At 44.3% G+C, this 22,736-nt stretch overlaps 1 protein-coding gene across 8 annotated transcripts in view; it reads left to right on the forward strand.

The window, feature by feature from the left end:
* The window catches only part of TRANK1 (tetratricopeptide repeat and ankyrin repeat containing 1), a 117,070-nt gene that overhangs the window by 33,890 nt on the left and 60,444 nt on the right, over nucleotides 1-22,736 (forward strand). For 4 of the 8 annotated variants that reach the window (XM_054552361.2, XM_024244964.3, XM_054552365.2 and 1 more), the window contains 7 exons: nucleotides 2,254-2,385; nucleotides 7,443-7,569; nucleotides 11,457-11,607; nucleotides 14,952-15,070; nucleotides 17,735-17,818; nucleotides 18,358-18,496; nucleotides 20,741-20,872. In XM_054552361.2, the coding sequence (XP_054408336.2) occupies nucleotides 2,254-2,385; nucleotides 7,443-7,569; nucleotides 11,457-11,607; nucleotides 14,952-15,070; nucleotides 17,735-17,818; nucleotides 18,358-18,496; nucleotides 20,741-20,872 (884 nt within the window). Of the gene's footprint in view, nucleotides 1-510; nucleotides 1,457-2,178; nucleotides 2,386-7,442; nucleotides 7,570-11,456; nucleotides 11,608-14,951; nucleotides 15,071-17,734; nucleotides 17,819-18,357; nucleotides 18,497-20,740; nucleotides 20,873-22,736 lie in introns of those variants that run through there. The other 4 variants (XM_054552360.2, XM_054552366.2, XM_054552362.2 and 1 more) reach the window with 3 other exon arrangements.

Consider the following 22,736-nt stretch of genomic DNA (forward strand, 5'->3'; position numbering starts at 1 on the left):
CTGGAGTGTAGTGGTGTGATCTTGGCTCACTGCAACCTCTCCCTCCTGGGTTCAAGCAGTTCTCCTGCCTCAGCCTCCTGAGTAGCTGGGATTACAGGCGTGTGCCACCACACCTGTCTGATTTTTGTATTTTTAGAAGACATGGGGTTTCATCATGTTGGCCAGGCTGGACTCGAACTCCTGACCTCAGGTGGTCTGCCCGCCTCAGCCTCCCAAAGCGCTGGGATTACAGGCGTGAGCCACTGTGCCCGGCCACAACATGATTTTAAAAATAACTGTGTGTTGTTCTAACATACAGATCTTCTATAACTGATTTAAACCTGTTATATATTATGGAACATTTAGTTATTTCCAAGTTTTTGAGGTGGTGAACATCCATGAGGGTAAACCTATTTATGATGTATTTTATTTCCTCTGTAAGCAGTGTCCCCAACATTTTGTGTCATTCTTTTAATTATTTTCCAATGATATTTTGTTGTTCAATTTTTGATTTACTTATGCACTAGTGAGGGTGATCCTATTTACCTACTTTTCATATATTTAGTAGCAAGTAATTGGTGTTTCTTTGTGAATTGTTTCTTAGGACCCTTATACATTTTGATGAGAATGTTGGTCTTTTCTTGCAGTGGAAAGCTATTTATAACAGAGGGATATGAACTCTTTGTCAGTTATTACAATAATTTTCTTGTTTCAGTTGTTTGACCATGGCCAGCTTAAAGAATATTTACTGGACAAATGGCCGACAATATTTGAAAGAAAAGCATACTTTATTCCCTAGTACATAGTTCTTTACATTTTTTTCATGTTCTTCTTAGTCATCTCTGTGTAAATAGTAGTCATGTAATTTAGAGATTACTACATGAAAAGCATAGGTAGAGTTCTGTATTCTGACTTAAAAGTCATGTGTCTCATTCTGTTAAAGCTCTGCCTAAGAAGTGGAGTACAGTTCAAAAACCCCATTCCCAAGAAGTCAAATTGTTTAAAATAAATCACCACTTATGTGTGCTTGGGTCTGTTTCCCCCTCTGACCCCTTACCCAGATTTAAAATGATAAAATTAATAATTACTGTCTATCCAAGAATTGTGTTGGTTATCAAGACACCTAAGAAATTTTATGACCCCACAGGTACATGTTATCTGTGAACACCTGAAACTGTCCACATATTTAAGATCTACCCTACCCTACCAATTTGCCTTTCCCTCTGCCATCTTGAGAGGAAGCAATACTAAAGGACCTCTCCTCTGACCCCCACCTTTTCCCTGTCTCCTTGGCAGCTGCTTCTTAAGATCTTCCTGGGTGCTCTCCTCTCCTGCCTTTGTTCAGCACACTTACCAAGGCCCACCATGTGGTCAGGGCTGCCAGGCAGTTCTTTCCAACCACCCAGGCCACACTGGAGAAAATCAGTAATGTGCGTCTTCTCTGGGTCTGGCATTCAAATTGTTACACCACAGATATGTAAGTACCCCTTATGTTCGAGGCCATACGGCTACAAAAATGAGCAAAATAGGGGTTTGACCTGAAAGAGGCAAATACCCTTGGGGGACACAGACAAGTAGGCAGACAATGGCTGTCTCAGGGACAAATATTTCAAGGCTTATTTTATAGTGTTTTAAGAAAGGAGGGGGACAGGAGAGACAGTGGTTATGTCTCTGTGTCCAAGCCACTTGTATACTGAGGCCTTCACCTCCCCTCCCTGTTCCATCTTCTAAGAGAGTGGAAGTACTATCAGCTGAGTTTTTACCAATACGTGATGTGGTACAGTGGTCAAGAGCAGAAACTAGGAATTGGTCAGATCTGGGGTCAGAAATGGGAAATGTCATTAGCAGATTTTTAGGCAAGTGACTTGAACCTCTGAGCCTCAGTTTCCTCATCTGAACAGTGGGGACAATGCCTTCCTGTGGGCTGTGGTGATGGGTAAATGAGATTAATAATAATGCCAGTTACAGGGATAGCGCTCACTACCTACCAGGTTTATGTTGTCTCATGCATGGAAGCAGCCTCCTCCAGATCATTAATGCTGAATAAATGGAATTGGTCTGGCTACCCTTGAGAACAGAAAAGAACTGACAAAGAAATGGTCTTGTCAGACACTGCCTGGTTTCCTGGTGGTGAGAGGTGTTGCCAAGATGTGCCCTTTGAAGGTGGGTGGGGCCATAGTGAACAAACTCCTTCTCCAGATTTCAGCAATGCAGACAGGAAGGTGAACATGCCCTGCACGGGTCTGGCAGCAAGCCTCTCCCGTCTCCTCACAGGATGGACCTGACAGCTTATGCTGAGCTGCTGAAAGAATCCGGCAACCAGGTTCTTAAGAATGGGAACTTCTCTTTGGCCATCAGAAAGTACGATGAAGCCATCCAGATTCTCCTGCAGTTATACCAGTGGGGGTAAGTGTTTGCATTTTCACCTCATCTTTTCTTTTTCAGTACATGGGACTCTGTTCCTTATGATTTCTTTTCATTTCTTATCATTCTACCCTGTTTCTGTTTTCTTTCTCCCTCACTTCCTATTTATCTTCTCTGCATTGTTGGCTTAGAAAGTGAACGGGGATTGTGTAAGAAGGGAAATAGAAAGTGAAACACAGAGGACTGTTGATAAACATAACAAAACTTCCTCTTCTGGCTGGCTAGGGTCAGATTTAATGGGATGGCTGAAGTCTTCGAACAAACCTCTTCGTCGTCATTCATTTCATCTTCTTTATTATCTATGCCATTTACTCCCTGGCCACAGCGCACACTCCGCCGGGCACTAAGGTTCACTTTCTCTTTCCTTGCCCCTTCAGCTTCTTACAGACCTGTTCTCAAACATCGTAGTATCACAACATGCTTAAACATTGCTGAGGACACTAAAGAGCCTCTTCTGTTTATGTAGGCTGTAGCTATCAATAATGTATGTTAGAACTTAAAACTGATAAAAAAATAAAGTATGTATTTATTTAAAAATATTGGCCGGGTGCGGTGGCTCATGCCTGTAATCCCAGCACTTTGGGAGGCCGAGGTGGGCGGATCACGAGGTCAGGAGATCGAGACCATTCTGGCTAACAGGGTGAAACCCCATCTCTATTAAAAATACAAAAAATTAGCCAGGTGTGGTGGTGGGCACCTGTAGTCCCAGCTACTCAGGAGGGTGAGGCAGGAGAATGGCGTGAACCCGGGAGGCGGAGCTTGCAGTGAGCTGAGATTACGCCACTGCACTCCAGCCCGGGTGACAGAGCGAGACTCTATCTCATAAAAGGAAACAAAACAAAACAAAAAAAACCAAAAAACAATAAATTTGCTGGGTACAGTGGCTCACACCTGTAATCTCAGCACTTTGGGAGGCCGAGGCGGTCAGATCACCTGACTTCAGGAGTTCAAGACCAGCCTGGCCAACATGGTGAAACCCCATCTCTACTAAAAATACAAAATTAGCCGGGCGTAGTGGCGCATGCCTGTAATTCCAGCTACTCGGGAGGCTGAGGCAGGAGAATCGCTTGATCTTGGGAGGCAGATGTTACAGCGAGCCAAGATCGTGCCATTGAACTCCGGCCTCAGAGACAAGAGTGAAACTCTGTCTCAAAAATAAATAAATAAATATATCAGTAAATCTATTACATGTTGTATTTTTAAAGTATATTTTCCAAAACAAAAACTTGCACATTTTTGTTAATCTCCTTCTTAATGTCTTGTCTCCATAGAAGACAGCTGGCTTCTTACATCTGTATTCAGTCTGTTGCAATATCACATGTCATATAGCTTCTGGAAAACTCCCTGTGTGAATGTGAGGGAATGAGTATGAACAAGGCACATTATGTCTTACTTATTGTATTAGTTTCCTGTTGCTGCTGTCACAAGTTACCACCAGTTTAGGGCTTAAAGCAATACAAATTTATTCTCTTGCAATTCTGAAGATCAGAAGTTCTAAATGAGTCTAATGGGGCTAAAATCAAGGTTGTTAGCAGGGCTGGTTCTTTGTGGAGGCTCTGAGGGGGAGAAGGCACTTCCTTGCCTTTCTCAGCTTTGAGTGGCGGTGTGTATTCTTTGGCTTGTGGCTCCTTCCTTTATCTTCAAAGCTTATCATTCCAATCTCTGCTTCTGTCATCACCTCGCCTTCTCCTCAGCTGTGCTTCTGTCTCCCTCTGTCTCTGTCGTTCATAGGGACCCTTGTGATTTTATCATAATTCAGGATGATCTCCTATTCCTAAAGTCCTTAAATTGATCACATCTGCTACATCATTTGTTAATCACAGAAGTTTGTTTTTTCCATAAAAAGAACAGTATTTGGGGGCCATTATTCAGTTTACCATAACCGTGAAAGTATTTTCACCTTGTGGATCACCTGCAGTGGCCTTGAGGGTCCCCAGAAGTTCCCAGATCATCCTTTTGGAACAGCTGCAGTAGAGCGAGCAGATGATGGCATCTGCAGGGTGCACACAACCTAAACTTGTGCTAGGAAATGGCACCAAATTAAATTACTGAAACACAGCTCCACCTCCCCCTCCCATCTCCTTGATGTCTACACTCTAGTTGAGCTTGAGTTGAGTGTAATTAGCTTGTGTCTGTAGTTTCTGCAGTTCTGCCTTGTCCTGGTACATACCAGAATTGTGTCAGAGTTGGGTTTAGAGATCCTTGATCAAGGCAAACATTCAGCTTTCTTAGAAAGAGGTAGTATTGTATAGTGGTTATGGTTGTAGACTGACCCCACACTATGTGTGATCAAAGCTCAGCTCCACCACTTACTGTGTGACCCCTACTGGGACTTCTGCCTGGACCCTCATGTTGCCTTTTATGGGACCTTCCTGACACTGTTCCCCTTGCCCATCACCTGCTGCTGGCCTTCCTGCCTCAGCTAGCTAACACTGAGACTCAGGTGCATGTGATTTACAGCGTACTTGTAGGAGAAAGGGGACTGAAGGAGGCAGGATGGCACAAGGAAGGCTCTAAGCAGGGATGGTGTCTAAACCAAGCAAGGTTCACCTGATCCCATAGGCAGCTCTGGAGCATGAATCATACTGGAGAGCTGGTTCCACCTTGAGGCAAGGAGGTTAACCTTTTGATTCTCATATCAGTCAGTCACTGGTTTTAGGCTGTCTGGCTCCCGGCAGTCATCCTAGGGAGTGGGGCTATATTAGTCAGCTTGCGCTACCATAACAAAACAGCACAGACTGGGTGGCTTAAACAACAGAAATTTATTTTTCAAAGTTCTACAGGCTGGGAAGTCCAAGATCAAGCGGCCCCCTGTGAGGGCTGTCTTCCTGGCTTGTAGATGGTTGCCTTCTCACTGTGTTACGTGCAAAGAGGAGAGAGCAAGCTCTCCAGTGTCTCTTCTTATTCCATCATGAGGACTCCACCCTCATGACCTCAGCTAAACATAATTACCTCCCAATGGCTCCATGTTCAAATATTGTCATATTGAGGGTTAGGGCTTCAACCCAGGGATTTTTTTTTTTTTTTTTTTTGAGACGGAGTCTCGTTCTGTCTCCAGGCTGGAGTGCAGTGGCGCGATCTTGGCTCACTGCAAGCTCCGCCACTTCCCGGGTTCACACCATTCTCCTGCCTCAGCCTCCTGAGTAGCTGGGACTACAGGCACCTGCCACTATGCCTGGCTAATTTTTTGTATTTTTAGTAGAGACAGGGTTTCACCGTATTAGCCAGGATGGTCTCGATCTCCTGACCTCGTGATCCGCCCATCTCGGCCTCCCAAAGTGCTGGGATTACAAGCATGAGCCACTGTGCCCAGCCTACCCAGAGATTTTTTTTTCTTTGGCAGTTGGGGATGGGGGAAGTTCAGTCCCTAGTGTGGGTGTAACTTCCCGGGGAGAGGATGGCTCTCATTAGGCTGAGGATAAATCTCTGGAGAACAGGGTGCTGAGAACCTCTAGCTGCAGCCAACAGACATTGCAGCTGGGAATGGCTGCACCTGGCCAGAGTGTCTGGGATGGACACCATGGCATCTCTTACACTTGTGGTCACTGCTCCCTTGCTGATCCCTCACTGCCTGACCCCACTGCCTCCTGTGTGCTTCTGGGGCCTCATCCCTTCACCTAGAGGGAATGTTGGGCCATGAAAGAAGCCAGACACAAAACATTGAGGGTGGGGACAGTAATGGAGGTGATTTTTCCTTTGTTTATTAATATTTTTGTGCTTATCTGCATTATCTACAGTGATTTTTGTATTATTCTACAGTGATTTGTATTATTTTTATGATTAAGTATTTTTTTCTTGTTTTGAGATGGAGTCTTGCTGTGTTGCCAGGCTGGAGTGCAGTGGTACGATCTTGGCTCACTGAAACCTCTGCCTCCTGGGTTCAAACGATTCTCTTGCCTCAGCCTCCCGAGTAGCTGGGACTACACGTGTGCCCCACCATGCAATTTTTTTGTATTTTAGTAGAGATGGGGTTTCACCATGTTGGCCAGGATGGTCTTGAACTCCTCGCCTTGGCCTCGGCCTCCCAAAGTGCTGGGATTACAGGCATGAGCCACTGTGCCTGGCCTATTTAATATCTTAATTGTGTAATCCCAGCACTTTGGGAAGCTGAGGCAGGCGGATCACGAGGTCAGGAGTTCGAGACCATCCTGGCCAACATGGTGAAACCCCATCTCTACTAGAAATACAAAAATTAGCTGGGTGTGGTGGTGTGCGCCTGTAATCCCAGCTACTCGGGAAGCTGAGGCAGAATTGCTTGAACCCAGGAGGCGGAGGTTGCAGTGAACTGAGATTGCACCACTGCATTCCAGCCTGGGCGACAGAGTGAGACTCTGTCTCAAAGATATTAAATAAAAAAGAAGTCATAAGGCTTGCTTTTTTTATTTGTGTGTCTTACATTCCATTGGTAGCTGGGCTTCTCTTGACATACCGTGGTTTGCTTTGAATTTTCCTTTTTCTTCTGGCCTGGTTTCAGCATTAAATTGCAGCTATATTACCTCTAGACCAAGGCCAGAGCCATCCCTGCCCTGCTACACTTTAAAGGGCCCTCCTTTGGCCGTCTTGCAGCTGTGCATCTCCTCGCAGGCAGGAGTCTGTGGGGCCAGGGCCGTGCTCACCCAGAGTTCTTGCATCCCCTTTGGTCTACACTGTGGGTACCAAGATTATGGAATTCCCTGCCTTATAGGCCCTGCTCCCAGGGTCTGCACAGGCCTCTTACCTGAAGCCCATTCTTCTGAGGGCTGGCAATGGAGATGAAATGATTACGTGTGGAGATCAGTGAGAGATGGAACCAACGTGTTGAGAACAATTGTCATTAAAAGACGGGAGCAGAGTATTTGGGCGTGAGGTAGGACAGATTTATATATTGTAAATGTTCCAGGCTTTTTTGGGGTCTGGGAGACTGATCTGATAAGCATGAATGAGTCATTTCCTACCGAAACCCCCTTCCTGATGGCAGCACCCAGCACCGAATGGGGGGAGTTCACAGACCGTTTTCTGTATTTGCAGAACCATGACAGACCACCGGTTTGTTCTTACAGGGTTCCCCCGAGGGACTTGGCTGTGCTGCTGTGCAACAAATCAAATGCATTTTTCAGTCTTGGAAAGTGGAATGAGGCGTTTGTTGCTGCCAAGGAATGTCTCCAATGGGATCCAACCTACGTGAAGGTATGGAGTGGGAAGGTGAAGGTGTGGGGAGATGACTTGAGAGTATTGGGGTAGTGGATGAAGGTATGAAAGGATGAGGGAAGGTGTGGGGCAGTGGCAACTGGGGGTGGCAGCTGCTGCCTCCTTCCTCTTAGCCTGCCTCTTTCCATTCCTTTTAAAAGTGGAAATGCTAGGAGTGCTTCTAGATCTCTTTGCATCTTCAGACAGATGCCCATGGGGCATGTGATCATTATCTGGAGAAGAGTAAAAACAAGGATCACCTGGTGTTGAAATGCACTTTGTAGGAACAGCAGAGCTTGGCCTCCTAGTGGATGGAGCACAATGGAGATCACAGAAGAGCTTGTTTTGTTCTGATGTAGTCACACCCAAACTCATAATCTGTTCATGTTCTTTGCTGTTCGCAAGTTTCATCTGAGCAAAGCTTTACTTCAAATGCAAGCTGGGTGGATGATACAAAACCGATTCTTCAGAAGGCATTTCTTATAGTAGAAGCCAGCTCTTTGGAGGGATCATGGAAGTTTGAGAGGCCAGTAAGACCCTTTAAGGTTGTTAACAAAGGTCAATAAACATCATTTGATTGTTTTTTCATCAAAAATGCCCTGAGTGCCACTCTTCATGGCACCTTTACTGTTCCTGGTGCCTCAAGGCAGACAAAAGGAGCAGAAGACTCATTCCAGCTCTTGAGTAGTTTGCATTCAATCTGGGGAGAAGAAGAGCATTACAATCAGAGGCCTTAAATTCAATAGCCACTCTGGAGCATCTGAAGCAACACATAATGTGTGACTGCTAGAAACAAAATACAATGGGAAGGGAGTGGTGGAGGTTTGATCTATAGAGTACTTTAACTTTAAGAGAGGGATTTGGATATTTTACATAATAAGTAGACACTGACTCTTAAACTTCTTATTGGAGAATGAATACTTTAGAACAAGCTTGTCCAACCCCTGGCCCAGGACAGCTTTGAATGTGACCCAACACAAATTCATAAAGTTTCTTAAAACATTGAGATTTCTTTTTGCGGTTATTTTTTTAAAGCTTGTCAGCTATTGTTAGTGTTAGTGGATCTTATAAGTAGCCCAAGACAATTCTTCTTCCAATATGGCCCAGGGAAGCCAAAAGATTGGATACCTCTGCTTTAGAATTTATTGACTAGTTTTGAAAATGGGGGCACATTCCTGGGAAATTTCTTCCCAAAGGTATTTTAGGATATTCCCAATCCTCTCGCTGGGACAGTATTAATATTTGGGTTTTGCCCACATCCCGGAAGTGGAGGCTGTGACTGTGGCCCAAGGGACTTGATGCTCTTACATCAAGGAACTTCTTCCTTGATTGGCCAAACCTGCAGCAGCCCCTGACAGCACAGCAACCAGGGCCACTTCCCAGTTCTTACCCAGAGCTCCTGGGAGTCTCTTTCCATCCTCTCTCCCCTTCCCCACCGCAATTGTCCTCTACAGGGAAGGCAAAAAATTTTCCCTCTACCTTCTTTTGGTTCAGTGGCTGAGGCCCTGCAAATCAGATTGACAAGAGACAGATTAACAGGAGAAAAGCATGCAGATTTCATTTGATGTTCACTTTTATGTGTCAAAGGAATCTTTCTAGAAGAGAAGTAAAGCTCCAAAAAATGTGGCCAGGCCTGAGATCTTCTATGATATTTTTAATAAAGAATAATAAATTGTGGGGATGTGACAAGACAAAGGAAAAGAGTTTTAGGTCTCTAGGGGCTGCAAACTGTGGGAAGGTGTATATATGTGGGAACGTCATGGAAGATAAGGGCTATCTTAGCAAGGTTTGTTCGGGCCAGTCTTGGTGCTCAATTTCTCTCTTCTTCATGGCCATAAAACTTCCCTGGGAGAGAAGATTTATGGCAGTCCTCATTTCTTTAGAGTTTCTGCTTTTTAGTCAGTTAAGTGAAGCTCAGGGGAGGCTTCTTTTTGCACCTGTTGAATCTCAGATACCTTCAGCTCGAAATAATCCTTATGCCAAAGTGGCGTATTTTTGGGTGGTATATTCTGATCCCCTTCATCTTCCTCAAAAAAACAAAAAACAAAACAAAAAAAACCTTGAATCTGAGGAAGGCAAAGAAATGGGAGATTATTAGCTTGCCTACTTAGAAAAAACAAAACACAACTTTTTTTTCCTCCTCACTTTGATTGTTATCTGAGGTCTTTAGACTTTCAAAATGAAAGTTAAAACAAATCATTAAATAGTCAGAAATTTGGTGTTATGTGGAATTTTAAAGTACTTCCTTTTTTATGAACCCAGTTGGTGAACACCTGTTATCTTCTTTTTTTTTTTTTGAGACAGGGTCTTGCTTTGTCCCCCAGGCTGGAGCCTCACCTCGTGGGCTCATGTGATCCTCCTCCCTCAGCCTCTGGAATAGCTGTGACTACAGGCTTGCACCACCATGCCCAGCTAATGAAAACAAATTTTTTTTGTAGAGACAGGGTCTCACTATGTTGCCCAGGCTGGTCTTGAACTCCTAGGCTCAAGCAATCCTCCTGCCTTGGCCTCCCAAAGTGCTGGAATTACAGGCTTGAGTCACTACACCTGGCTTTCTGTTATCTTAGACAGAAAATTGTTTTGGTAGATCCCTGATGCTGATTCAGGTGATCAACGTGGGGTAGGCAGTATCATTTTATTCCCATTCAAGAGTCATATTATTTGTATATAGGCAAAACTGGACCATTTTCTTCTATTGATCATTGTAATTTTCTTCTTTCTGTAGAAATCAAATATTTCTTTGGCTTCTCGTGAATATTGCTTATAATGTAGAACTCAGTAAATCTCAATGTTTGTCATTACAATTTGTTTTCTTACGTACCCAGTGGAAATTGTGTTTACTTTGTAAGGGGCAGGAAAAACACCTTTGTTTTCATGTCAGTCTCAATTCTTTTCCCGAACACTAATCAAAGGATTATTTTCATTCTTCTGTTCCGGCCCAAGCTGTGACTTGAAGTGTGAATAAATAAATAAGGCCAGGTGTAGTGGCTCACTTGAACTGCACCCCGGCTTCATAATCCCAGCAGTTTGGGAGGCCGAGGCAGGAAGATGCTTAAGGCCAGGGGTTCAAGACCAGTTTGGGCAATATAGCAAGACTTCGTCTCTACAAAAAATGGAAAAATTATCTGGGCATGGTGGTGCACACCTGTAGTCCCAGCTACTTGGGAGGCTATGATGAAAGGTTAGTTTTAGCCCAGGAGTTAGACGGTAGCAGTGAGCCAGGATCATGCCACTACACTCCAGCCTGGGTGATAGGGCAAGATCCTGTCTCAATCAATCAATCAGTCAATAACAAACCAACCAACTAGAGATGTAATTGAAAGCAGACTTGCTTCCTTCTCTCTGTGTCATATGTTAGAGGCTATGTAAGTCATGGATTTGAAAGTGATTCTTTTCTTGGCAGTTAAATGACAGGAGCAATGTGGCACAGAATATAATGTGGAAACCCTGTATCCAGTGTTGATTAGAAATCCCTGTTTACATAGAAGTAAGACAGGTTATAAGTCTGTTTCCCAGGCTGGAGAGCAGTAGCATGACTGTAGCTCACTGTAGCCTCTATCTCCTGGGCTCAAGTAATCCTCTCACCTCAGCCTCCTGAGTAGCTGGGACTACAAGGTACGTGCCACTATACCCAGCTAATTTTTATTTTTTTTTAGTAGATACAAGGTCTCACTATGTTGCCTAGGCTGGCCTCCAACTCCTGAGCTCAAGCGATCCTCCTGCCTTGATCTCTCGGTATGTTAGGATTACAGGCATGAGCCACTGTGCCCAGCCAGAAGTCAGACTTTTAGAGTTGGATTTCCCATGTTGCCAATTTTGCTTTTTCTTTCACCAGCAGGTTAAAGGAGATGTGGTACATGACAGTTTTGCTTTTTATCCTGTTCCAGGGATACTACCGAGCTGGTTATTCCTTGCTGAGGTTGCACCAGCCTTATGAAGCCGCTCGCATGTTTTTTGAGGGTCTGCGACTTGTGCAGAGAAGCCAAGACCAGGCACCGGTTGCTGATTTCCTTGTTGGAGTCTTCACCACTATGAGCAGTAAGTTGGAACTGGGGAGACTTTTTGTAAAGTCCTTGCTATTTTATTCAAATAGCTCCTGGGGACTCAGGCTCATGGGGAGATAATTTCTGGGTGTTTCTTTGTGGCTGATTTATGCAGTTTAATGAACCTAGTTCACACATTTGAAAGCATTTTGGATGCTACGGTGGCTTCTGCCTTTGTGAAAACAATGAAGTCCTTTTTGCATAAATGACTAAAAGCTTTGGGAGTTTGGTTTCAGACTTTTTTTTTTTTGAGACAGAGTCTCACTCTGTCACCAGGCCGGAGTGCAGTGATGCGATCTTGGCTCACTGCAAGCTCTGCCTCCCAGGTTCAAGTGATCCTCCTGCCTCAGCCTCCCGAGCGGCTGGGATTACAGGCACACGCCACCACACCGGGCTAGTTTTTTGTATTTTTAGTAGAGATGAGGTTTCACCATATTGGCCAGAATGGTCTTAATCTCTTGACCTCGTGATCCACCCGCCTTGGCCTCCCAAAGTGCTAAGGATTACAGGTGTGAGCCACCCTGCCCGGCTGGTTTCAGACTTCTTAAGTGTTTTGTGTTGCTATTCATAGGGGTTTCCGTATTTATACTACTTGCCTGATGTGACTTTTGCTCTTTCCTGTGATTTTTCTTTTTCTTTCTTTTTTTTTTTTGAGATGGAGTTTCACTCTTGTTGCCCAGGCTGGAGTGCAATGGCTCAATCTTTGCTCACTGCAACCTCTGTCTCCCAGGTTCAAAGGGTCTCCTGCCTCAGCCTCCTGAGTAGCTGGGATTACAGGCGCCTACCACCCCGCCCAGCTAACTTTTTGTATTTTTAGTAGAGATGGGGCTTCACCATGTTGGCCAGGCTGGTCTTAAACTCCTGACCTCAATCCACCTGCCTTGGCCTCCTAAAGTGCTGAGATTACAGGCGTAAGCCACCATGCCTGGACTTTCCTGTGGTTTTTCACATGTATTTTTCCAGTCTATTGAGAAAATATTTGTTTGCTATGAAAATAACCTGGAAGGGCCGATGGAGGGTCCTGTGAAAGCTGATAATGGGTGCTCCATGTCAGGGTTGTGAAGCTCACTACCTGGCACTGCAGAATCAGCAGAGGACCCAAGTGTTCAGCCTAGCAGGGAGGGGAAGCTTTTGTGTCACTGCATTAAGTTACTACTCTAATGACCTGGCCTAAGACATAGCTTTGTCAGTGGCCCAGATCAGGCAAAACCAGAAACTGGTAAAGCACAGTGTAATAAACTTCACTCCTTGGCAGTGATGGTGCAGTCTAAATTCCTGCCAATACCTAGGCTGTTGTTTTTAAATATGGTGTTTGATCAAATTTAAGTTGCACTAAGATGTGCTATTAATTTATGCTCTGCCAGTGAAAGACAACATTGATTGTAAGACATCCTGATTTCAGAGATGTTAGAATATGAAAAATGGCACATGTTAGAATTTCTGAAAAATGGTCTTTGGTTTTTAAATGTGGGGAAACCACAGCTGACAATGGATAGACTGTTATCAATCAAACTGTTCCCATTGCAGTTGTGGGAAAGCAACTTCTGTGGTCTGTAGGTGGAATCTCACAGATATTGACAAGTTCGGTACAGAGAGGGGACTACAGTAGTAGCAGGCAGTGGGAAGGAGTTAGAGGCAGGTGCAGCCGTGTCCCCTAGACAGGGAAGTAGAAGGTCTCCAAATAGGTGCTGATGGGTCACAGCTCTTCAGGCAGTCTTTTGCCAACAGTAGCCAGGGCTGGCTTCATTTTCTTTCTAACCCAATGACTTGGCCTGCACTTCTCTGCATCTTTTTTTTGAGACAGTGTCTTGCTCTGTTGCCCAGGCTGGAGTGCAGTGGCACAATCTAGGCTCACTGCAACCTCTGACTCCCAGGTTCAAGCGATTCTCCTGCCTCAGCCTCCTGAGTAGCTGGGACTACAGGTGCGCACCACCACGTCTGGCTAATTTTTGTATTTTAGTAGAGATGGAGTTTCACTATGTTAGCCAGGCTGGCCTTGAACTCCTGACCTCAGGTGATCCATGTGCCTCGGCCTCCCAAAGTGCTGGGATTACAGGCTTGAGCCACTGCCCCCGGTTTCTCTGCATCTTTTTTATTTTTTTTGAGATGGAGTTTCACTCTTTTTGCCCAGGCTGAAGTGCAATGGCACGATCTCTGCTCACTGCAACCTCCAACTCCTGGGTTCAAGCGATTCTCCTACCTCAGCCTCCCTAGTAGCTGGTATTACAGGCACTGCCACCACTTCCAGCTGATTTTTGTTTTTTTAGTAGAGACAGGCTTTCACCCTGTTGGCCAGGCTTGTCTCAAATTCCTGACCTCAGGTGATCTGCCCGCCTTGGCCTCCCAAAGTGCTCAGATTACAGGTGTGAGCCACTGCACCCGGCCCTCTGCATCTTTTAAATGTCACTATTCTGTCAGAAGCCAGGCCGGAGTTAAGGGAATTCCAAAGAACTGCTTCTTGATGACTGCCCCTTAAGATAACTTGGGTGGTTTTCATTCTGCCCCCAATCTGAAAGGGGGCAGTTAACAGGACTTCTTAGGACGATGCATCCAATACTTTACCAAAGTACTCCTTTTTGGAAGGTAAAGAAATTGGCGTGGCCCAGTTTCTAAATTTTGGAAAATATATTTATGGGACACTTTGTGTCATTTCATATAGTATGTGTTTGTTTTGGTATTTACTTATTTTTTGAAATTAATAACCTTGGAAGAGGTGCCAAGTTATTCTGACTCTTGACCTGTCCCCCTGGAAATTCTCATTCATGAATTTGAGAACTATGGTTGGAGGATCACAAGGTGCAATAGGTTGATGGGTCACCACGCCAGAAGAATGTGTATTGATGACAAGAGTTGGTAGATCTGGGTTCCAGTCTAGTTTCTTGTCATGAACTAACTGCATGATATGCCATGAAACCTATCTTCATTTGTCATAGTTTCTAATGTTTTGGGTAACAATATTTGTCACATTTTTCTTAAAGGAAGTGAGTTTTGTAACTTAAGCTTCCATTTCTTCCTCTATAAGTGGAGATAATAGGCACTTCCTTAGTGGTTTATTTGAGGGATTAAATATAAGCACATATCACTGGGCTTGGCAACTAGAAAGGCAAAGCGAATGTTAATTATGCTGCCTAACTATTAGGGGATTGATTTTATGACGAACTGAAAATAATTGCCACTTCAACCAATTATAAAGGACTTCATACTACTTTGAAAATGCCTTTCTTTAGGGTACCTTTAATTTACCATTTGTCTATGTGTGAACTTAATTGCAGGACCTTTTCCCAAATGCTGTAGACTTTCCCCACGTTAAAATCCCTAAATTATGAAACTTTCTTTTAGGTGACTCCATTGTTTTGCAAAGTTTCTTGCCTTGCTTTGATCATATTTTCACAACTGGATTCCCAACAGAAGTGTGGCAATCTGTAATAGAAAAGTTGGCAAAGAAAGGATTATGGCATGTAAGTAAAAGGAGATGGCTCTCATGGGGAGAGTATATTCTTGACGAAATGATTTCTTTCCATTGGCATTGAGGGATTGTAATTTATTATTTGTTGATCTTGATGCCAGGGTAAATTTTTAACTAGGATATCATTAAAGATGAAAAGTCTTTGAGATAGATTAATTAGCCAATTTCCATTTATTTTTAAAAATGGGAAAAACACTTAGATCTGTGTTTCCACTGTCATCAAAGAAATGTAAAGTACAGATGCTAATGGTAATGTGGAATGAGAAAAACAAAGCTGTGTGTTCATTTTCACAATTCTTTTTTATACTGCTTTAGCTAGTGTGTGCCCGGATGACCTATCTGGGCTGCTCACAAGGGTTCCCATGTGGTTTTGAGGGACTGCTAACATTTGGGTAGTGGCTAAGTGAGGTTGTAGGACCTGAACCCAGGGCCAGGAATCCATGGAATGGAGGAGTGGGTAGACTGTGGAGGTCTGGGCTTCAGTGTCACACAGATGTGTCCTTGAATCAGAATTCCCCACTTACTATTTTGGGCTAATTACTTCTCCCTTGAGTCTTATTTCCTCATTTGTAAATTGCATTATATAAACCTATTTCTTCAGAGTTTTGGTGAGAATCAGAAATAATGATCAAGAGCACCTATCAGGTAATGTTTGTGGAAGGCTTACAGTGCCAGGCATTGAGCAGAGGGGTTTTATAATACCTGGCATATTCTAAGTGCCCAGTGAATAGTAGTTGTCATTGGTGATAGGCTATAAGTGCTCATGAGAATGGGCTGGCCAAGCTACGAATTTGGTTAGAACAGTCCTGCTGGGCTTTCTAAAGCTGGGCAGTCCAGAAAAGTCACCAAAAACAAGGGCAACCTATTAAGGACTCCTGATCCTAGCAGGTTGGATGACTTTAGAATAGAGAATTCTTAAATTTTGGGCAACGTAATGGATTCTAATGGAAATCTAATGAAATCTGTGGGGCTCTCTTGTCATGCACTGACAATTATGTGTATAGTTTCAGGGGGTTCATGGGAAACCTCCTGGATTCCAGCCATGAGCTCCCTGAAGCTTACCCCTACATTAAAAAATCTTGGGAGGGCAGGCAGCAGGGATGAGGAAGGCAGACTGAACTCTTGGGGAACCAGTAGTCAGAAATCCAGGGCCCCGTTAAAAGACATTTGAGATATTTTCTCTTGGGATAAGGTAGCTGGCCTAAGAGATCTATAAGGATCCTTCCAGCTTCATTTTTTAAAAAGTTTTGAAATTCTGTGATTCCAAGTGCTAGGGTAGATCTGTGAGTAGGAGGCCTTAGGCCTCATTAGCAGGAAGATAGTTTAATTTACTGCACTCAGGAAAAGAACCTTGTCCTCTCTTCCCAGTGTGGAGTGGACATGAATAGAGCTCCATGGCCTAGGTAGAGAATGAGAGAATGGGAGACAGGCAACTCCTAATTGATTATTATCCCAGCCAGTCAAGGGAGGGCCCAGGAATCCAGCCCAAGTGGCAGGTCCAACATCCTACCTGCAGTGAGGCTCTGGTAATTCCCAAATACTGCAGACAGAAGCATCTTTTAAAAGGCCAGCAATCTGACCATTAGAATGCTGAACTTATCATGTGGGGTTGAGTGTGGGCAGCGAGGCTTGTTTAGGGCAAAAAGTTAAGAATGGGCATCATAGAGGTTGCAGTGAGCTGAGATTGCACCACTGCACTCTAGCCTGGGCAACAAGAGTGAGACTCCGTCTCAAAAAAAAAAAAAAAGAATGGGTATCAATCTGAAAGAAACTAGAAGTGAGATGTGGCCATGGGCTCAGTTCCTGTGGTCCTAAGTCCACTGGCAAAAGCCATACATGAGAGAGGCTGGAGCTGAGACTGGGTCTCCAGTCATGGTCATAACAGAGCTGGGAATTCTTAGACCTGTTAGCATACCTGAATGATCTCAGTAGGGGCTTCTCAGGATGTGCTGTGAGACCTGTGAAAACTGGCTTAACTTCTCTGGGATTTAGTCTCTTCAGCAACTTTAGATAGGGTCAGTAGTTTAACATCTGGGTTTCTGAAAAGAAAAGGTCCTGATTTGTAGCATTTGCTAACTTTGGTAGTGTAAATACTCTCACCATGGCCAATTTCCAGCTACTAATATGACATACAAGACTTGGAGTTAGGAGTAGATGTGCATCGTCACTCAGTAGCTGATAGGAGCTGGCTGCAGCAGACCATTTGACAGGGTCTAATGGGCTCTAAGTACTTGGGGCTTTTAAAACGCTGATGTGTTGAATAATTGATTGGAATGGGATATTTCTAAAGAATTTGAGTCTTCCACTTGTTAAGCCTTAAGAACTTGGCAGGGAATTACTCTTTTTTTTTTTTTTTAATCTCATTGCAACTATACTGTGAAATGCTACATGACATCATCTGCTCCTGTCCTCAGCAGGCTTTGAGGAAGTGTGGAGGGGCCTTAGTCCTTAGCAGGAACAGGAAGCTGGCTAGATAGAGACTTTAATTGTCACAGCAAATAGCTGAAAAACTTGGCAAGCACTTTAAAAAAAGACAAGGCTAGAGAGTGGTTTTTTTTATTTGCTTGTTTTAAAGCTTAAAATAACTTTTTTGCTTTAATAACCTATGTGGAGAACATTATTATTCCAGCCTTTTCTTTTTGTCTTCTCCCACCAGTCATTTCTACTTCTGTCAGCAAAAAAAGACCGATTACCAAGAAATATTCATGTCCCAGAGTTATCACTGAAAAGTCTCTTTGAGGTAAGGTGATATATATATATATTTTATTTTATTTTATTTTTTGAGACTGAGTCTTGCCCTTTCTTCCAGGCTGGAGTGCAGTGGCACGATAGTTCACTGCAACCTCCGCCTCTCAGGTTCAAGCAATTCTCCCTGCCTCAGCCTCCCGAGTAGCTGGGATTACAGGTGCCTACCACAATGCCCGGCTAATTTTTGTATTTTTTGGTAAAGATGGGATTTCGCCACGTTGGCCAGGCTGGTCTTGAACTCCTGACCTCAGGTGATCAGCCACCTTGGCCTCCCAAAGTGCTGGGATTATAGGCGTGAGCCACTGTGCCTGGTCTCGTAAGGCGATTTCTTGAAACATACACTTCCTTGTGTCTGGTACTTTCTCCTTCAGCTGCCTTTATATTATTATAAATTTGTTATTTATAATAATCCTAGGCTTGGACCACAGCTAATCCAAGTTTTACCGATTCCATACTTTATGGGTAAAGGAGTTTGAAGCTTCATATTAATTAGTGACTTCCATAATTTGTCCTGTGTGTTTTTTTCCTCAGAAATACGTTTTCATTGGACTTTATGAGAAGATGGAACAAGTGCCCAAGTTAGTCCAATGGCTCATCTCTATTGGTGCAAGTGTTGAGACTATAGGACCGTATCCCCTTCATGCCCTCATGCGACTCTGTATCCAAGCCAGTGAGTTCTCCCAGTTTTCCACCCTCCAAGCTGCCCTTCCAGCCGAGTTCTGGGACTCTGTTGAGCTCATGTGAAACTAGAATTAAGCCACTTGAATGCAGACCATTTGAATATTCAAATGATCTGATTATTCAAATGAATGAAGCAGCAGGGAAATAGTATCATTTTTATCTTTCCTGGCACCTAGTAGCTGCAGGAGGTCTAAACGGAAAGGATTCTGTGTTTCTAGACAGATCCTGGCAGGAGGATGGAGCCCTGGGACCCAAGGAAGGGACTTAGGAAAGACAACTGTTGCTGGGCAACACTCCCAGGAGACCTGCGGAGTTTCCTCCTTCTGGCATAGGCAGCTTTGGTCTATTTCTCTCGGTTCATTTTCACTCTAGCCCAGAGGGCTGACGGCTGTGTTGTGGGACACACAACACAGTCCCTTGGCTGGGGAGATCCCAAGGGAGACATGAGCTGTTGCTGATAGTTTGGTTGTGCTTCTTTTAAAGGACTGCTATTTTCATGAGATTCTTTTTTAAGCTTCGCCATCTGGTTATAGTCTTTAACTTTAAAAATATTTTTATTTTATCATTAACACACACATACGCACACACTCACACTTTAGATAGAAGTTTCTTTTTCTTTCCAAGCACATGTGGCAACACTGTGGGACATTCACCCATAGCATTTTAGTGCCAGAAAGGGCCAAGAGAACTTGTCTAGTCTACCTCTTGTAGGCTGTATCATCTCCCCAGGAATGGGGGTGTGGGAGGTGGCCATGGGCTTGAGGCCTGGGACCCCTGTCTTTGCTTTAGCCAGATTTGTCCTGCTGTTATTCATTTCATATAGTGGGGAATTTATAAGAGATCTTTTTTTTTGAGACTGAGTCTCACTCCATTGCCCAGGCTGGGGGAGTGCAGTGACGTGATATTGGCTCACTGCAGCCTTTGCCTCCCGGGTTCAGGCGATTCCCCTGCGTCAGCCTCCCGAGTATCTGAGATTACAGGCGCCTGCCATCACACCTGGCTAATTTTTGTATTTTTAGTAGAGACAAGGTTTCACCCTGTTGGCTAGGCTGGTCTCAAACTCCTGATCTCAAGTGATCCACCCCCCTCGGCCTCCCAAAGTGCTGGGATTACAGGCATGAGCCCCACCATGCCTGGCCAAGAGATTTTATTCTTACACAGAGATTGGTAGATAAAACATTTAAAAGTAAAGCCTGACTGAAAGCTACTTAATCTAATCCTCCCAGTTGCAAGTGAGGAAACTGGAATGCAGAGAAGTATGGCTCTGGTTATGAATGTCATGATTCCCCATTGTGTCTACTTTTAAGTTAGTTCCTGTGATTATAGGTGGTATCAGTAAGATTGAGCCTTCAAGGTGGTATGTTTTAATCCTTGATTTGTTTCTCAGAGAACTCTGACATTGTGACAAATTGGTGTCCAAAAAGTTGGCAGAGGTGCGTGGCTTTCCTAGATCTCAGGAACTCCAAGGAAGGAGTCTGGGAAGAGAATTCAATATATATGTCTTATTGATAGTAATGTAGTAGGGTAATCTCATCAGAGATACTGGCTTGATTATTAAAGTGGAGGCTGTTGCGCCTCACCCAGATCCTCTTTGCCACCAACCCCCTCACCCCCACCTGCTGTCAATGTTAGCTGCTAACAACTCACAGCTGGCCCCTTGGGCAGAGAGTTGCTCTTTGTCAACAGAAACCACTTCCCAGAGAGGTTCTCTCTGGACCTTGCCTCTCTCCCTGAGTGCATTCTGTAGCTCTTGATTGACTGACATGGGGATTCAAAAGGCCAGCCCCAGTGCCTCAAGGTGGGTCCAGGCTGTGGTGCATTCCTGCTGCAGGGCTGCTCATGAGGTCAGGCTGGAGTGACCCTACTAGGATCACTACCTTGCTTAGCTGCTTCCCATACCTGTCCTGCCTTCCTTGCTCTTTCTCATGCTATCTGTAGCTCAGTCACATGTATAAGAATCCCTGTTTCAGGCTTCTAGGGAACCTGACCTACGATGATTATGGGTAGCTTTCTATAACTCATCCTCTCACTTGACAAACGCCTGTGTCTCCCCACACCTGTTTGTGGTGAGTGGAAACGTATGTTGGATTCCTCATTTGGTTACCTTAGTGTGGTCCACATTGACTTGCTTTGCTGATTTTCTTTCTTTCTTTTTAATCTATTGCTGCTGCACAAATTAACTTTGCTGACTTTCTGTATGTGGAAAACAGTAAGTCATTTTAATTCCCTTCAGGAGAAAACCATCTTTTCCGGTGGTTAATGGATCACAAGCCCGAGTGGAAAGGCCGCATTAACCAGAAGGATGGGGATGGATGCACTGTCCTGCATGTCGTCGCTGCCCACTCCCCAGGATACCTCGTCAAGCGTGAGTAGTGGCATTACCCAGAAGGTGTGCTGTGGCTGGCTGGTGTCAGGCTTTGAGGACCCACACCACCGACTGCCTTGTTTTATCCGTTCTATCCCTACCTGGCTCAGAGGGCTAAACTTCCCCTTGAACTGAACTTGATTTTGGTGGGTGGGTGGGTAAGCTGCAATGCAGAAAGAAGGTGAGGTGAGAGAAGGAAGACTTGCTGGGCTTCAGGAGCTCTTTCACCTTGAAATGGCTTCTGTGGGGTTGAATCATTCAAGAACATGGGCTCCTGGCTGTCTTTGTTCCCTCCCTCATCACATGGTTACTCATTTTATTTTATGCCAAATCTGTGTTAGCTGCTAGAGAGGAATCGTGAACTGAACTGCACATGGTTCTGCCTTCATGGCACTTAGAATCGAACACAGGGATTGCATCTTCCCATACCTGCTGGGGCCAGACTAGGCACATGAGGGAGTGACGCTGGCACATGCAAGGAAAAGCTGGTTCTTCTGACACTGGTGCACTGTGTTAGCCTGGGAAGCAGGAAGGCTGTGTTCACTCTCTCAGAGCTCTCTGATGTCACTCATTTTTCTTGAAACTCTCAGACCCCTCAGTTTTTGCTTTCTGTTTGGGATAGAAAAGAACATACAGTGGACTCTCAGCCTCTGGGCAAGGGAGGTGACAGGGAGTGGTGAGGAGCTTGTGCCTGGTGCTGCTGCAGCCTGGAGCTGGTCATAGGAACCAGGCTGGGCTGTCATCTTCTCATGGCAGAGATGTTGGACATCTGGATTTTTTTGAGACAGAGTCTCACTCTGTCGCCCAGGCTGGAGTGCAGCGGCACAATCTTGGCTCACTGCAACCTCCGCCTCCTGGGTTCAAGGGGTTCTCCTGCCTCAGCCTCTCCCGAGTAGTTGGGACTACAGGTGAACAGCACCATGCCCAGCTAATTTTTGTAACTTTAGTAACTATGTTGGCCAGACAGTTCTTGAACTCCTGACCTCAAGTGATCCACCTGCCTTGGCCTCCCAAAGTACTGGGATACAGGCATGAGCTACCATGCCCGGCCAGAAATCTGGATTTTTTAAAACTGTGAAATCTTGTGATTTTTCAGCTGTCTGCTCAGATTTAAACATGCCTGTGAACTAGAACCAGCCTGAAGGCCTCCTTTTGGGGACCTCTGGTCTGGTGGTTACTTGTAGGAAACTGCAGTTTCCTCTCTTCAGCATCTCTCAGGAGGAGCCCAGTGAGGCTTGTTTCTCTAATGTCATTCCCACTGAACTGGGACCTAGGAACCTATATCTAGGGAAACAAAGGAGAAGGGGTCTATGGATTTTTGGGCTTTATTGAAATATTATTCATATACTATATAATTTACCTGTTTAAAGTGTACAGTTAAATGCTTTTTGATCTATTCAGAATTGAGCAAGTATCATCACAATACATTTTAGAACATTTTTATCCTAAAAAGAAACCCCATGTCCATTAGCAGTCATTCCATTTCTCCCATCCCCAAGCCCTAAGCAATCACCACATTTTGTCTCTATGGATTTGCCTATTCTGGATATTTCATGTAACTGGAATCATAGAATATAAGGCCTTTTGTGACTGGCTTCTTTCACCAGCATATTTTCAAGGTTTATCCGTGTTGTAGAATGAATCAATACTTAATTCCTTTTTATTGCCAAATAATATTCTATTGTATAAATATACCACATTTTGTTTATTCATTCTTCAGTTGATGGGTGTTTGGGTTGTTTCCACTTTCTGGCTATTATGAATAATGCTACTGTAAATATTTGTGTACAGGGCGTTTGTTTTCATTTTTCCCAGCTAGATACCCAGGAGTAGAATTGCCGGATCATATGGTAACACTATGTTT

This window comes from Pongo abelii, chromosome 2 (genome assembly GCF_028885655.2).
Source record: "Pongo abelii isolate AG06213 chromosome 2, NHGRI_mPonAbe1-v2.0_pri, whole genome shotgun sequence".
Classification (NCBI taxonomy): Eukaryota; Metazoa; Chordata; class Mammalia; order Primates; family Hominidae; genus Pongo; species Pongo abelii.